Source organism: Sparus aurata, chromosome 15, assembly GCF_900880675.1.
Source record: "Sparus aurata chromosome 15, fSpaAur1.1, whole genome shotgun sequence".
Classification (NCBI taxonomy): domain Eukaryota; kingdom Metazoa; phylum Chordata; class Actinopteri; order Spariformes; family Sparidae; genus Sparus; species Sparus aurata.
This window is the reverse complement of record NC_044201.1, coordinates 7,334,440-7,347,459: the sequence shown is the minus strand read 5'-3', so window position 1 is coordinate 7,347,459 and position 13,020 is coordinate 7,334,440. Positions and strand designations below refer to the sequence as shown.

General features: G+C 38.0%; 2 protein-coding genes across 3 annotated transcripts; one reads left to right on the top strand and one right to left on the bottom strand.

The window, feature by feature from the left end:
- Positions 1–456: 456 nt before the first annotated feature.
- LOC115597074 (transmembrane protein 150A) lies at positions 457–8,562 on the bottom strand. Of its 2 annotated transcripts, XM_030442664.1 has the most exons (9): positions 8,505–8,561; positions 5,547–5,685; positions 5,306–5,373; positions 3,952–3,999; positions 3,472–3,534; positions 3,316–3,383; positions 3,099–3,229; positions 2,539–2,716; positions 457–1,617 (listed from the first exon to the last, which is right to left on the bottom strand). In XM_030442664.1, the coding sequence occupies exons 3-9, from the start codon at positions 5,368–5,370 to the stop codon at positions 1,430–1,432; spliced, it is 741 nt and encodes a 246-aa protein (XP_030298524.1). In that variant the 5' UTR covers positions 5,371–5,373; positions 5,547–5,685; positions 8,505–8,561; the 3' UTR covers positions 457–1,429. The 2 variants fall into 2 exon arrangements, with proteins under 2 accessions (XP_030298524.1, XP_030298523.1); XM_030442663.1 differs by lacking the exon at positions 5,547–5,685 and having other exon boundaries at positions 8,505–8,562.
- Positions 7,687–12,820, top strand: LOC115597073 (NFU1 iron-sulfur cluster scaffold homolog, mitochondrial). Its single transcript, XM_030442661.1, has 8 exons — positions 7,687–7,840; positions 9,949–10,040; positions 10,191–10,326; positions 10,962–11,028; positions 11,115–11,226; positions 11,334–11,397; positions 11,588–11,762; positions 12,158–12,820. The coding sequence occupies exons 1-8, from the start codon at positions 7,776–7,778 to the stop codon at positions 12,224–12,226; spliced, it is 780 nt and encodes a 259-aa protein (XP_030298521.1). The 5' UTR covers positions 7,687–7,775; the 3' UTR covers positions 12,227–12,820.
- The last annotated feature ends 200 nt before the right edge of the window (positions 12,821–13,020 follow it).

The following is a 13,020-nucleotide window of genomic DNA, read 5'->3' as shown; positions in this document are numbered from 1 at the left end:
GGGATGGAAACAAAACTGACCAATTGAGAAAACTGGTGGGGACGTATCACCGGCATCCCTGATGTAGGTGACACCTGTGATTTTGATAATTATCAGGATAATGTTGTGAATCTCAATCATGTTCAACAAGATCTTTAAATAAGAATGCAGATTTGCGACTGTATAGAGATTTAATCTATTCATTTACAGAAAAATATTTTATAATAATAATAATTTTTTGTAAAGAAATGCCTTTTAAACCTTTGAAACGAGCCACACAATATACTGTGGATAAAGGCTCTAAAGGTCTTGATAAAGCTATTAGTTGTTACAAATGGCCGCGAGATTTTAAATGAGGTGTTCCTGTTTCACTCTGACTATCTGCATTAAGATACGTGACATCACATTTTTCCAACCAAATCCTAACCACTTCCAACCGATGGTTAAAAAAGAGAAAAAAGAGCAGAAATGCGTGCATTTCAACTGAAATAAATAACCCAAACAAATGCTGTATTTCACATCAGACGACAGAAAAAAATACCTTCAGGTCTTTTAAATTTCTGTAAAAAGGGGGAACTACATTCAGAAAACATCACTGTAGTTTGTCCTGTCACACACACTGAAACTCTTACAGACGCCACACCTCAAAACTTTGAAAGACCAGGTACAACACCCACAGTACAGTACAGTACAGTTTGTTCCAAATGCTGCACTTCTGGATTGTAACTCAGCCTCCTGAGGTGTTGACGTCTTTGTTATTTTTCCATTATCAGAATGTCAAAAGAAGCTTGCCTGACTGTACCTCAGTGTGAATCACCCAGTCAAACAGGATCTTGTGACATCACAGGGACTTAAAAATGTCTGGGGCTGAATTGCAACTTCCTCCACCCTTCTCAGAGAGCTTTAAAGCCATATGAGTGAATCAGCGGAATGACAGAGCCTCTCAGTGTACAGTGCTTATGATTTTTAATAGTGCCAAAGCTTTACACATGTGCTTTTGTATTTCTGTGCTGGAAATGTTCATGTCCTTTGGTCCTTTTTAACGACTTATAAAGTAATTTCACAAAACACTTATTCACATAAATAAGGGGTACTGGACACCTCGGGTTCATTGTTCTTTTGGCAGAGCAGCAAATTGCACAATTATATAATACAGCTGATATGTTTTGTTCTTTTTCTGTACAATCTAGTTTGTGTCAATAAATAAGGATTTATCCATTTTTTTTACCTAAGGAACGTAAACGCCCAGTAAAGAAAATCAAAGTATTTACAGTAAGGGCTAGAAAAGTGGTTATAATACATAAATGGATACACATAACTCCATCCCAGCATCAGTAATGAAAGAAAGCTATTGGTCCTCCGGCCATGATCCAGCCACTGTCCTGACAGATGTCTTACTCAGTCCATCTTCACTGCTCCTGTGCTTCAGCTGGACCCTGGCAGCCTCATATCAGGACATCATCAAAGGCTTTTCTTCGTCACGTTTGCTCAGCAGGTTTGAAATCATGAAGGAGGAGAAGAAGCAGAACTCCACGGCGTAGCTGAGCTCGAACAGCTCCAGGTTCACGCTGAGCATCCACTCAAATACAGCAGACAGGTGGCTGTAAAAGTAGTCGTCCTGGGCAAACAAGACGGTATCTGAAGGGTCTCGGGTTAAGGACGCTCGGAGGAGTTGGTGGCAGTCTGATCACTTTCATGACAGTAAGACATTAGAAATGTATCAAATCACAAAATAGACTTTTAAGATCTACATGTGTGTCTGCATGTAGTCAGGCAAAGGGAATCGACTTGGGAATGACACTTGACAATCAACTGTCTGTCTCCAGAAAGATAATTTTTACTTTGATTACATTTTTATATTTTGATTATAATATTTATCCACATTATGCACCCATTTGTGATGAAAAGTACTTTTTTGCATTTACTTTTACTTCTCAAGGAAGCATGGACTAAAGGGTGCCGGCTTATCATCCTGTCATTTGTTTAAACTCACATCATTGCATGAGTAAGGCCAGTGTGCATACAACATTTTGTATTCACATTGGATTTGAGGTGTGCATCACTAACTTGTGCCAAGGACCCTTTGAGCCTGATATTTAACCCTAATCTGCTCCACTACAGCATACATGTTGTTTCACCTCGCAGCTCCTAGATGTGAAGCAGAATGTTTACAAGAAGTCACAGTTAAAGACTGAGGTAGCTGAAAAGTTCCATTAATTCATATCTGCTGCTGTCACGTGGCCTGTTGTTGCCGGTCCCACTTTGTAAACAGAGCAGCAGACCGGATCTAAATGTGACAGGCGGGGACTGTAGTGCTGTAGCAGCTGGAGAGTGACTCTCAGACGTCACTGCTGAAGTAAATGTTTGAAATGTTCCCTGCGACAACAAGTGAATCCCACCAAGTTTATTACCAGTCATCCCACAACACAGTGCACACCTGTCGTCATAACCTTTCGCAAAATTCCCCTCAGATATAGTTATATATTACCTGGTATATAGAGTTTTGTAAGACTAACAGCCGAACAAAAACACAGTTCATCTAGCTTTATGGAAGGATACAGCAGATGGTGACGATGGTTTGACTCACAGTGGAGACGATGCGAAGTGGGTAGAGGACCCTCTCGTACCCCGTCAGCACACACTTCCCGGTCAGCGCAGTGAGCAGGACGGTGTAGAAGCAGATGCACATGAAACTGATGGCAGCTCCCAGGTAGTGAAGGAGGGACAGGTGATGTGGCTGCGGAGGACAGTCGGGAGATTCAAGATGAATAAATGGTTGCAATCAGGGCAGAGAAACAGAAACAGCTGCTTGACTGGTATGTGGAGATGGATACTTTTTCAACAGCGGGTCCTTATAACAGTTATTTTTAATCTTAAGTCAATACAAATTGTATAATTTACTTGAAAGTGAACCATCTCATGTTAAATACTGTGGAGGAGGTGAACCAGCTTTGCTTGTGCTCTAAATCATTACAGAGGACATCAAACAAATAGTAACCCGCCTTTGTTTGCTCGATCACCGCAGCTGCAAATCGAAGCTGTTAAGCTATATTGTCAACATTGTATGACAAAGTCCTGTCAGCTCACTGCTCTGCAAGATTAATTGGTGCACTACTTACATTGCAGTTTCCAGCAGCAAACGCCCCCATGGCCGCCACCACACCAAAGATCAGGGCAATCTTGCTGAGCATCGAATGACATGCGTGTCTCTCCATGATATGGGCATGGTGAAATATACAGAAGAGCAGAACTAAAGAGGAGATTGCAGTTGTTATAACATACAGTATATCACTGTGTATATGTACAATGCGGTCGGCCTTTAGTCATTTAACTCACACAGAAAGGATCCAGCATTGATCGAGGCTGTAAAGAGGGAGTTTTCTGGTGCCAGAGTTCCACTTGAGCTGGAAAAAAACACAATATGTTAAATTAATTTTGCCTCACTCATTGAGAGAAAAAGTGAAAAGTGAAATTAAGTGACTGCGTTCTCACCTTATAGTGGGAACCATGCAACATGCGGTGGAGTGATTCCCTCTGCAGGAATTGACAGGCCCCCTGAAAAACAAATGAACGAGGTTCTTTGACATCTAAATGCTGATGGTCACCTACCTACAACAGGGGTGCTCACACTTTATTTTAAGAGTGAGCCATGGGCCACAAGCAAGGACTAATTGTATTGTACTGCAATGTAAAGTTGCAAAAGAGGAATTGATTCTCAAATTCCCTTAACTGACTGGCTTCTTGCACAAAGTATCATTCTGTTTGCTCAGATTGTGATAAAAAAAAAAAAAAATAATTAGGGATCAAACATGTTTAACATGAGTACTTTTTCCTCAGAAAAAAATAAAACAGCAAAAACAGTGATTTACATGATAGTTTTTTCAATTATAGTAATATTCTAGTATAACATCTTTTGGGCCCACTTTTCCATCAGGCTCCTGCCTTGATTTACAATAATGAGACACAACTTACCAGTCACTGAGAGAGCATACATGACCGTTGGAGAAGGCCAGGCCATATCTAGAAACAAAAAAATACAAGGAACACCATTTTAAAGCAACATTATGGAGAAATTTAGCGCCCCTGCCCTGTTTTTGAGTGCAACACCACTGTTGTAAATACAAACTCCATGTCTGTAACAATTTGTCAGACGTTATGTAGGTGCTAACTACAAATAAAGCTCATTACATCATAACAATGTCATGTGTTGTGCGCTTGTATGTTGAAGTAAACATGTATGTAGCGCTGTGATCCTCCCCTCTCACTGGAGTTACAGTGAGAACAACAAGTGATGGGGGGTGGAGTGGCTGAGACAGAGACACCATTCACCCTATTACAAGATACTGTACCATCAAAACGATTTCAAAGCTGTAATTTTGAATTCAAAAGGTTACATATTGCTGCTTTAATAATTGGGCTCAATCTTGATTTTGAAAGAATTCGCAATAGAAAGTTTAATCCCATTCCTGTTGACCGAACCAATCTATGAGGATTTCTGTGATGTTTAATATATACTCTAACAAAAAAACAAACTATGACAGAAATAAACTTTGATTCATCAATGAAATCACCACAAATATGTCTGGCATGGAAAAGGAACAACAACACCTGACTGCAGTTGAGCAAATTACTTCATGAAACAGATGTAGATAAATATATGTTGTACTGCATATGTCAGTAAGTGTACAATGAAGGAACTAGCTCTTATTTTGTTATGCAACCCTATGCTGTATATTAAGAAATAAAATACCTTGTAACAAGATCTTCACAAATTGGAACGGGGAACAAACACAACAGTTTAACGATAACCAGCATGAAATTCTTAATCAATAACGTCTCTCGGCATTTCTTGAAAGTCTGGTGGCCACGCCTTGCGTCACGCAAAGCAGGCTCGATCACATACTTCAAGGCTGATGCTATTTTATGGGAAGTATTTATGCCGTTAGAAGGCAAGTTTTGTCACGCATTTGAGTTCAATGGTGCTCCGCAGTAGACTTCCATTTACACCCGTCGCAGTTTATACATAATTAGCGCCAGAGTTTGTTAATGAGAGTGTGTGAAAAACCGGCCTGGGCAAACATAATGTAATGCTATCTTACCACTTCCTGTTCAAGGCCAAGTGTCACTGGAATTTTAGTGCCTGTAGCCATGAAAATACTTATCAAATACAGTTACTGATAATCCTGATGTGTCACTGACATCACAATGTGTAAAACTAATGTAATCTTGGCATTTGTACGACAGGCACAGACAGAAGCAAAATAGAAGTTGTTGTTCTAACAGTTTCAAAGAAGAAACAGAAGGCGTGAATTCCTGGGAAACTTACACAGCCCACGTTCCAATGAAGGACACCAGAGAGAGGGAGATGGGGAAGATAATCCACAGCAGCATGTCCTGGTGGTGAAGAGGATGAGAAACAAATTAAAAACAGGAATTCCTTAAATCCAGAAGTGCTCAAAAGACTCAAAAGTAGAGAGTAGACAGAAGCAGTCAAGAGATTTCTCGTGGAGTGAGCTTCAAACCTACATAGCAAGACTGGTACTAGAACAAAGACATAAAGTCCTAACCCTATATGAAAGTGGAGTTCAGGTTCTTCAATAAGTCCTTAGTTTCAGTTGGTTAAGGTGTTCCACCATCCGGAGTACAGCCCCGCTCTTATGTGAGAGTCTGTGTATTCCTGCCACTCCTTTTGAGCACCACCTTGCCCTGTCAGAACAAATGTTGGGAAACACGGGGTTGGCCGTCTTGACGCTGTCACATTGTTTGTTTTATGTCCAACACACTCAGCTTTTGGTTCTATCTGAAAGGAGACGCTGCAGAGTGTTATTCACTACAAACTGATTGGAGTTATGAACTCCTCCAACAGTTGTGTGTTCAGTTGTGTATGTGACGTCCACACACACAGACATACATACATACAGTCTAACAGATACATATCCGGCTGGAGAACAAAACAGTGTGTCCGTGGGACTGACACTGAAGGAATGATGAGAATGTGTTAGGTAACATTTCTTTATTGTTCTTGTAGAGTGACTCAGATAATAAAAAAGTTTGACGTACTTTAAGTTTACTATTTCTATTTAATGCTTCTTTATATTTCGGCTGAATATTGTATTTTCCCACTCCACTCTATTTATTCAACAGCTATAATTACCAGGTAATTTGCAGATTTAGCTTACACCTGTGTAAAATATGGCGCAATAAAATTTTTGAATGCAGGTATTAGTACTGTTGTACTACTAACAATCTGATTACACCTGCCACCACTGCTGTCATGTTTCAAACATTATTATGAGGAATAACAACACCTGAGGCATGGAAATATGCTTTTATTTTTATATTTTGATTTTATTTCATTAAAGTAATTCTATTCTATTATTTTATTTTTTATTTTTTGGAATGTATAAGAATATATTGGTCATTCTACGACAAGGTGCCATTTTCCATTCAGAAAATAAGATTCTCAAAGTATTATTTTTATTGTGTTTAAGGACTTATTTGGTTTGAGTAGACCCTTACCTGTCAGAAAAATATGTGGTGCCATCTCAGGCTATCTTATATTTATTTATTTATTTTCCTAAAATAATCACCATGCACATGTGTGTTTTGTTAATCGCTTTACAGACACCAAATTGTATCAAATAAGTATTTGAAGTATTAATAATAATATAATACTATTATCAATATAATAAAGTGATATTATTAATGATGTATTGTACAATTAATTCTGGTTTTGGACACAATAAATATTGGGACATGGCAGGGAAAGGGTTAATAGTAACAGGTTTGACAGTAACAGGTCAGACGAAATATGTTTTTGGCAGCCATTCCTAGCCGTGTGGTTCACACCATGACACCACATGGTGCACATGGTGTGCATTCTAGAGAGGCTAAAATGCTTGTTTATATGTACATTCTAATTAAGACATTTTAACTTTTTAATACATGATATGGTAATGCGGGTTGACACACTATGATCGCCCCCTTCAGTCAAACTAAACACAACTCAATGAAAGTCATTAAAGGAGAGGAGCACTGACTTGTCTGGCACCTTCCACAAGGCAGATGATGTCACTACCTGAAAATTATTCACTTCTGGGATGTTCATTGTCCCTGATGGCACGTGTTTATCCAAAGTAACGCATTTGACGTAAAACGTAGGGACGGTAGTAAAATGTTATTTTTTTTCAATATTCCAAAAAGGTAAAGAATAAAATACATGCATCATAGGTAAACTAACAATTGAGGCTTTTCATAAATTAAAGTTTTTCTCACATAATTTGGTTTTATCCTCTTTAAAAGCCTGTTGTAATAGAAAAACGTTACCGAGGGACAAGCCATTTTTACCATGTTTAAAAGATATACAATACAAAAATCTCTAAAATTAAAAAAAAATATATCAATGTATACATTTTTAAAATGAAGATGGTTTGCTTACCATATCATACCAACTACATTTTTACATATTTTGATGTTAATACAGCTTAATGGGGTAGATTTTGTGTCAGGGACACAAAATGGCACGTTTTCGTAGAATGACCCATATTAGTAATTATGGCTATTTGTTAAATCAATAATGCAGTGACTGTGCATTCAAAAACAATACTATTTTTAATCTTGAACATGTACGTCTTTATTGTCTTTATTTTTTGTCCCTTACAAAAAATGTATATTTGTCTGCTGGAGGAAATAAGCCGAAGACAGGTCGTAGCAGAAAGATATTTGGACTGAGCCGACCCTTGTTCGGGAGTGCGTCCTGTCTACCACATGAGGTCCTCATTTTCAAAACAAACAAAATGGCGGCGCACATGAGATGGGGTCTTCGCCACTTGTTACGGGCAGGAAATACTGCTCATTTAAGGTTTGAACTTCTACAACATTGACATATAGTTTTGACCACATGTTGTACTGCTGGTTCGGCTGGCCATAATGCTTGTGGGAAGCAGAAACTATCAATTCCGTCGCGCGGTTGAGGTGGTACTTTTAGCTAGCTAGCTTGCTAATTAGCCGACTAGCAAACTGCGACACTAGGCAACGGGTTATCTCGATAATCCCTTTCATCCTTGTGTAAATGGATGTACCGAAAGGGTTAGTTTAGATTTTCACTTTATATCATCTTTGATTTTATGTGTCCATTTACCGATACCAAGCACGTACGTTAGTTGCTAACCTTAGCTAGCTCAACAACAAAATACGGTAACGTTAGACCATCTAACTAACATCAGATCCGGATGAGCGAATTATTCATATACAAAATCTTTACTGATGTACACTGTATAATTTGTTGAAAACAGAATGACCAGACAACGGTCAATGGAAACCACAATCATTAACCCATGGAGGGCTGGATTAGAAATCGCTTTCACCAAAAGTTTGGCGTGAGGGGCAGAGTAACTTCGGTAGCTGGCGAAACATATGAGGCCAAATTATGGGTACTATATCATTTTAAATGTACATTTGGATGAGACTGTTGAGAGGTCGTTATTTTGGGCTTGACCATAAATATTTGCTCATTTGCCGCTCACCTCCATGCCAGTTACTCTCCCTGCCCTGATGGCCTCTGTGTGCTCTCTGCCTCTCAGTCTCAGCCCCTCTCCCCTCCTCAATTAATACATTAAAAAAAAGTTTCCTGCTATTTTTACATATTGTTCACAATGGACAAGCTTAAGGAGAAATGAAAATAGTAATACAATCTGTTAAAGCAAGAAAAATTCAGACAAACTGTCTGCTTCTTCCCTGACATCTTTTGAACAGATTTTTTTTTTTTTTTTAAGTCTAGTGTGTATGACCCACACAGTGTCAAGAACTAGCTGCTGTCCTGTAAATCCCCTTGTCTCATAGTATCTTTATAATATTAGTTAACTTGTTCTTATATGTTTCGTTCTTATTGGCATTTTGTAATCCCTGGTGATCCATGGGTGATCTCTATATTTATGTTTTCTGCAATATTGCTTTAGTTGACAATTTCAATCATATAATGATCTGAATATTCTTAACAATCCTTCATATGCACTGTCAATGTAATATTCCTTATATAATATTTCCCAATTTTGTGCCAGTATATTGTATTTTAGTGTGTTCACCGATTCCCCTGTCCTCATTCGTCTGTATTCTGGTTTCTTGTTGGGGTGATCTTTCTTGTGTTTAATGTCATAGACTGTAAAAACTCGTAGATGGTCACTGATATCGTTGATTAATATCGTACGGTTTTCTAAGTCATTAGTGAATATGTTATCTGTTAAAGTACCAGTGGGATGTTACTCTACTTGTAATTTTTGGAAATAGACTCATACTGTACATTGTGTCGATTAATTCTTCAGTCATGTCTTGTTTATTTGAATTCAGCAGATCAATATTGAAATCCCAACAAATGACGTACTTTGCGACTTATTTTTGAAAAAAACATTTCCTCCATCCAGTCGCTGAAAGATCCGATACTAGACCCTGATACCCTTATACTTTTGTTTTTCTCTATGCAGATTTCAATTGTTATACTGTCTAATAAGTTGTCCACCCCCCTTGTTGTACATTCGAATAATATACAATTCAGGTTTTTGTCTACATTCGTAGCCACTCCTCTACCACTCTTTTGTTTCTATTGATATAACTGAATTCACATCTGTCTAATTCAAAGTTTCTTCCTTTATCAGGTTGATCCAAGTTATAGATATGGCTGATTGATATCCCTGCAGCTTAACTGACTTGGTGTTATACTGTGACAATTAAGTGTTCCCTTACTTTTTTCAAGCAGCATATAAACTTTGTTGTGTAAAATGCTAGAGTCCTTGAATAACATGACCAGCTAGAAGGCTTTTAAATGTATACACTGACCTGACTGCTAAAGTTAACAGCTGCTTTCATCCATTAACTTTTCCTTACTATTTCATCCTGCCTAAAGTAATTAATGAGTCTTAGTCCAGTGTTAACTGACAGATATGGTTTTATGTTTTATGTTTGTTATGTTTTAAGGTTTCCAGACAGCTCATACCACTCACAGTGCACGACCCGGAGCTTCAGAAATGTTCAGCCTCAGCCCGGCACGGGAACCACACACTTCTCAAGTGAGAAACCAATACAGTATTTGGACACCTTTCTACTTTAGCCCACTCTCAGTCATGTACTGCTAAAACATGTCTTAGTGATACTGTCTTGTAGCCAACAAAAAATAAACATGAAACTTCACAAAAAAATTTGTTTTTTATATCTTTCAGTAAGACATCTGTCTATCCAGACTCAAGACACTCCAAACCCCAGGAGCTTGAAGTTTCTCCCTGGTAAACCTGTTCTAGGAACCGGGACGCTTGACTTTCCCTCTCCAAGCTCAGCTGAATGTTCATCATTAGCCAGGTTGTGTGTCAAGTTTGCCTACTTTGCTCTCCTTCTTGTTCTAATTTTATAGGATACACATTTTGAGAGGCGTTTCACAGTGTTTCCTCTAGTGTGTTTGCACATTGTGTGCCTCATGTTTATAAATCGTAGTGTAATAATTGTTTAAAGGCCAACTCTGTCTCAGAAGAAGTTTTCTCATAGACATAAAAGAAGGAGATTGGGAAGTATGCTGTTGTACCTCCAATATTTACATATAGAAGGCGTAAAATATACATATACAATCTTTGACAATAGTTATTAGCTTCATTGAGCTGTTTGTGGTTGTGGGCTCACTTTCTGACGGGTGGAGTTTTTTGTTAGAAGATTAATTACAGAAGATCTGACAGATGTACCCTTTGCAGATTACACCATTGGATGTGCCAGGTTATTTGTGAATGCATTTTGTAGATAAAATGTTTTGTTTGCAGATACATTTTGTCTTGAAACAAATGACCGCATTGTGAAACACAGTACAGTCATGAGTGGCGCGCTTGATAAAAGCCATGACAAGTGGATGTTGTTATCACTAAATGAACTAACATGTCCACAGACTACATTCTGTCATTGGGATGTTTTAGCACAGTAACAATAACATGATAACATGTTTCTCACAGGAACCTGTTCGAAATCGAAGGAGTGAAAAGTGTGTTCTTTGGCCCTGACTTCATTACTGTCACTAAAGTAAGTACTAAATGTACTTCTACAGCCTGTCTCTGTGATTCTGTTGTTATGACATCTTTGTAGTGAGATCTTTGCTTTCATGTCAGGCAGATGAAGATGTGGAATGGACAGACATTAAGCGTAATGCTGTGGAGGCCATTGACAGGTTCTTTGAGAGTGGTGACCCGATAACAACAGGGGCTGTGTACCATGAAAGCAGTGAGTATGCAACCGGCGCCAACATGAGTCATCTTGGTGTTAAGCAGCTGTTTGACTGTACTCTATATTGTAAAATTTCTCCTCACTCTACATGTTCTCTATTGTAGGTCATTCTGAAGATGATGATGATATTGTTTCCATGATAAAGGAGCTTCTGGACACCAGAATCAGGTACAAGACTTTTGACATCGATAACAGTGTTAATACATTTAAGCCTTTGGTTATCTATTGCAATTGGGATAGCTCACTGTTTAAAAGTTTAGTTGTTAAAGACAATTGTGTTGTGATAACAGTCTTAATCAGTCTGTCCTTTGTGCTGCTTTTTTCTATATAAATTGATATGGTCCCATTCCCTCACAAGACCTACAGTGCAGGAGGATGGAGGCGATGTCATCTTTAAGGGGTTTGAGGATGGCACAGTCAAGCTGAAGCTGGTTGGTTCCTGCACAGGGTGTCCCAGCTCAACAGTTACTCTAAAGAATGGCATTCAGAACATGATGCAGTTTTATATCCCAGAAGTAGAGCAGGTGGAACAGGTGATTATCAAGATCTGTTTTCTTGTAGAAGTTGTTTTCTTTGATGAGCAGAGATTTGTGTTTTCCGTCTGGGATTAGTTCCAGAAGGAGCTGTATGAATACTCGTATACTGTAAAATATGCTGTAATTTCTTATTTATTTATTTTTTTTATTTACATAAAAGATGAGGAATTAAACCACACATTATATTGTCAATCTGTGGGTGCAGTCTTCCAACTTTGGCAAGTAGAGCTGAATAAAAGATTGAAATGAAGATAAGATAATTAACAATATTTCAGTATACACTTTATGTCCTTGCTGCTAGACTGAGTTGAGTGTTTGGCATGGTTGGAGGGGAAGTAAAATTTGTGTTCATGTCACATTTTACATTCTGTCAAATTGCTTTTTTTGCCCAGGTGGAAGATGAAGTGGATGAAATCAACGCAAAGGTTTTCACAGAGCTGGAACGGAAATTACAAGAATAAAAACGTCCTTGATGGCACACTTGAGAAGAAAAAATGTTCCACTGTGTAAACACAGCTCTGCATCAATTCCACAAATTATCCTACAATCATAAGAATGAAGAGAGGAAGTTATAACCTGCTATGTTGTGTGCATACTATATACTGTTTCACCTGTAATGTATATTAACATACTGTATGCCCGTTACCATGAAAAGGACTGGTGTTGTTCCAACCAGTCAAAATGCTCTGCTGTGATGACTGTATGACTAAATGTATTTATTTCTTATAAATATGTATATTTTGAAATGATATTTTAATAGTACGGAGATGCTGTCAAAGTTTTTGACATTGTGGTCATTCAGAATGAAGATTTGATAAGATATTCCAGTTGTTGCACCCATATACTAAATTAAGCATAAATCACCTGTTTTGCAAGTTAACGTATCATCTCTTGGTGAAATAAAATGTTACTTATGCTACAAATATTCATCAAGCCGAAGTAGGTTTACATTGTATCATCCCATAAAATCTGTATGCTATATTTACTGTGTGCCCTTGCTCTGTTCTTGAAATTTACTGCATCACATCAAACAAAGTTCACAGTTTGAAAGCAAATCTTTGTTGTTGATTCCGTTAATGAATTATTATTACTTTATTCCAGTCATGATTTTGTCCTATTATATCCTATGCGGGTAGAGAGAAAACAAGGAATGACTAATCACATACTGTTATAGAGGAACTACAAAAAGGGTAGTGAATCATAAGACTTTACACCGTGTAATGATGCTATCCTTTTACCTTCTCTAGCCATGCCC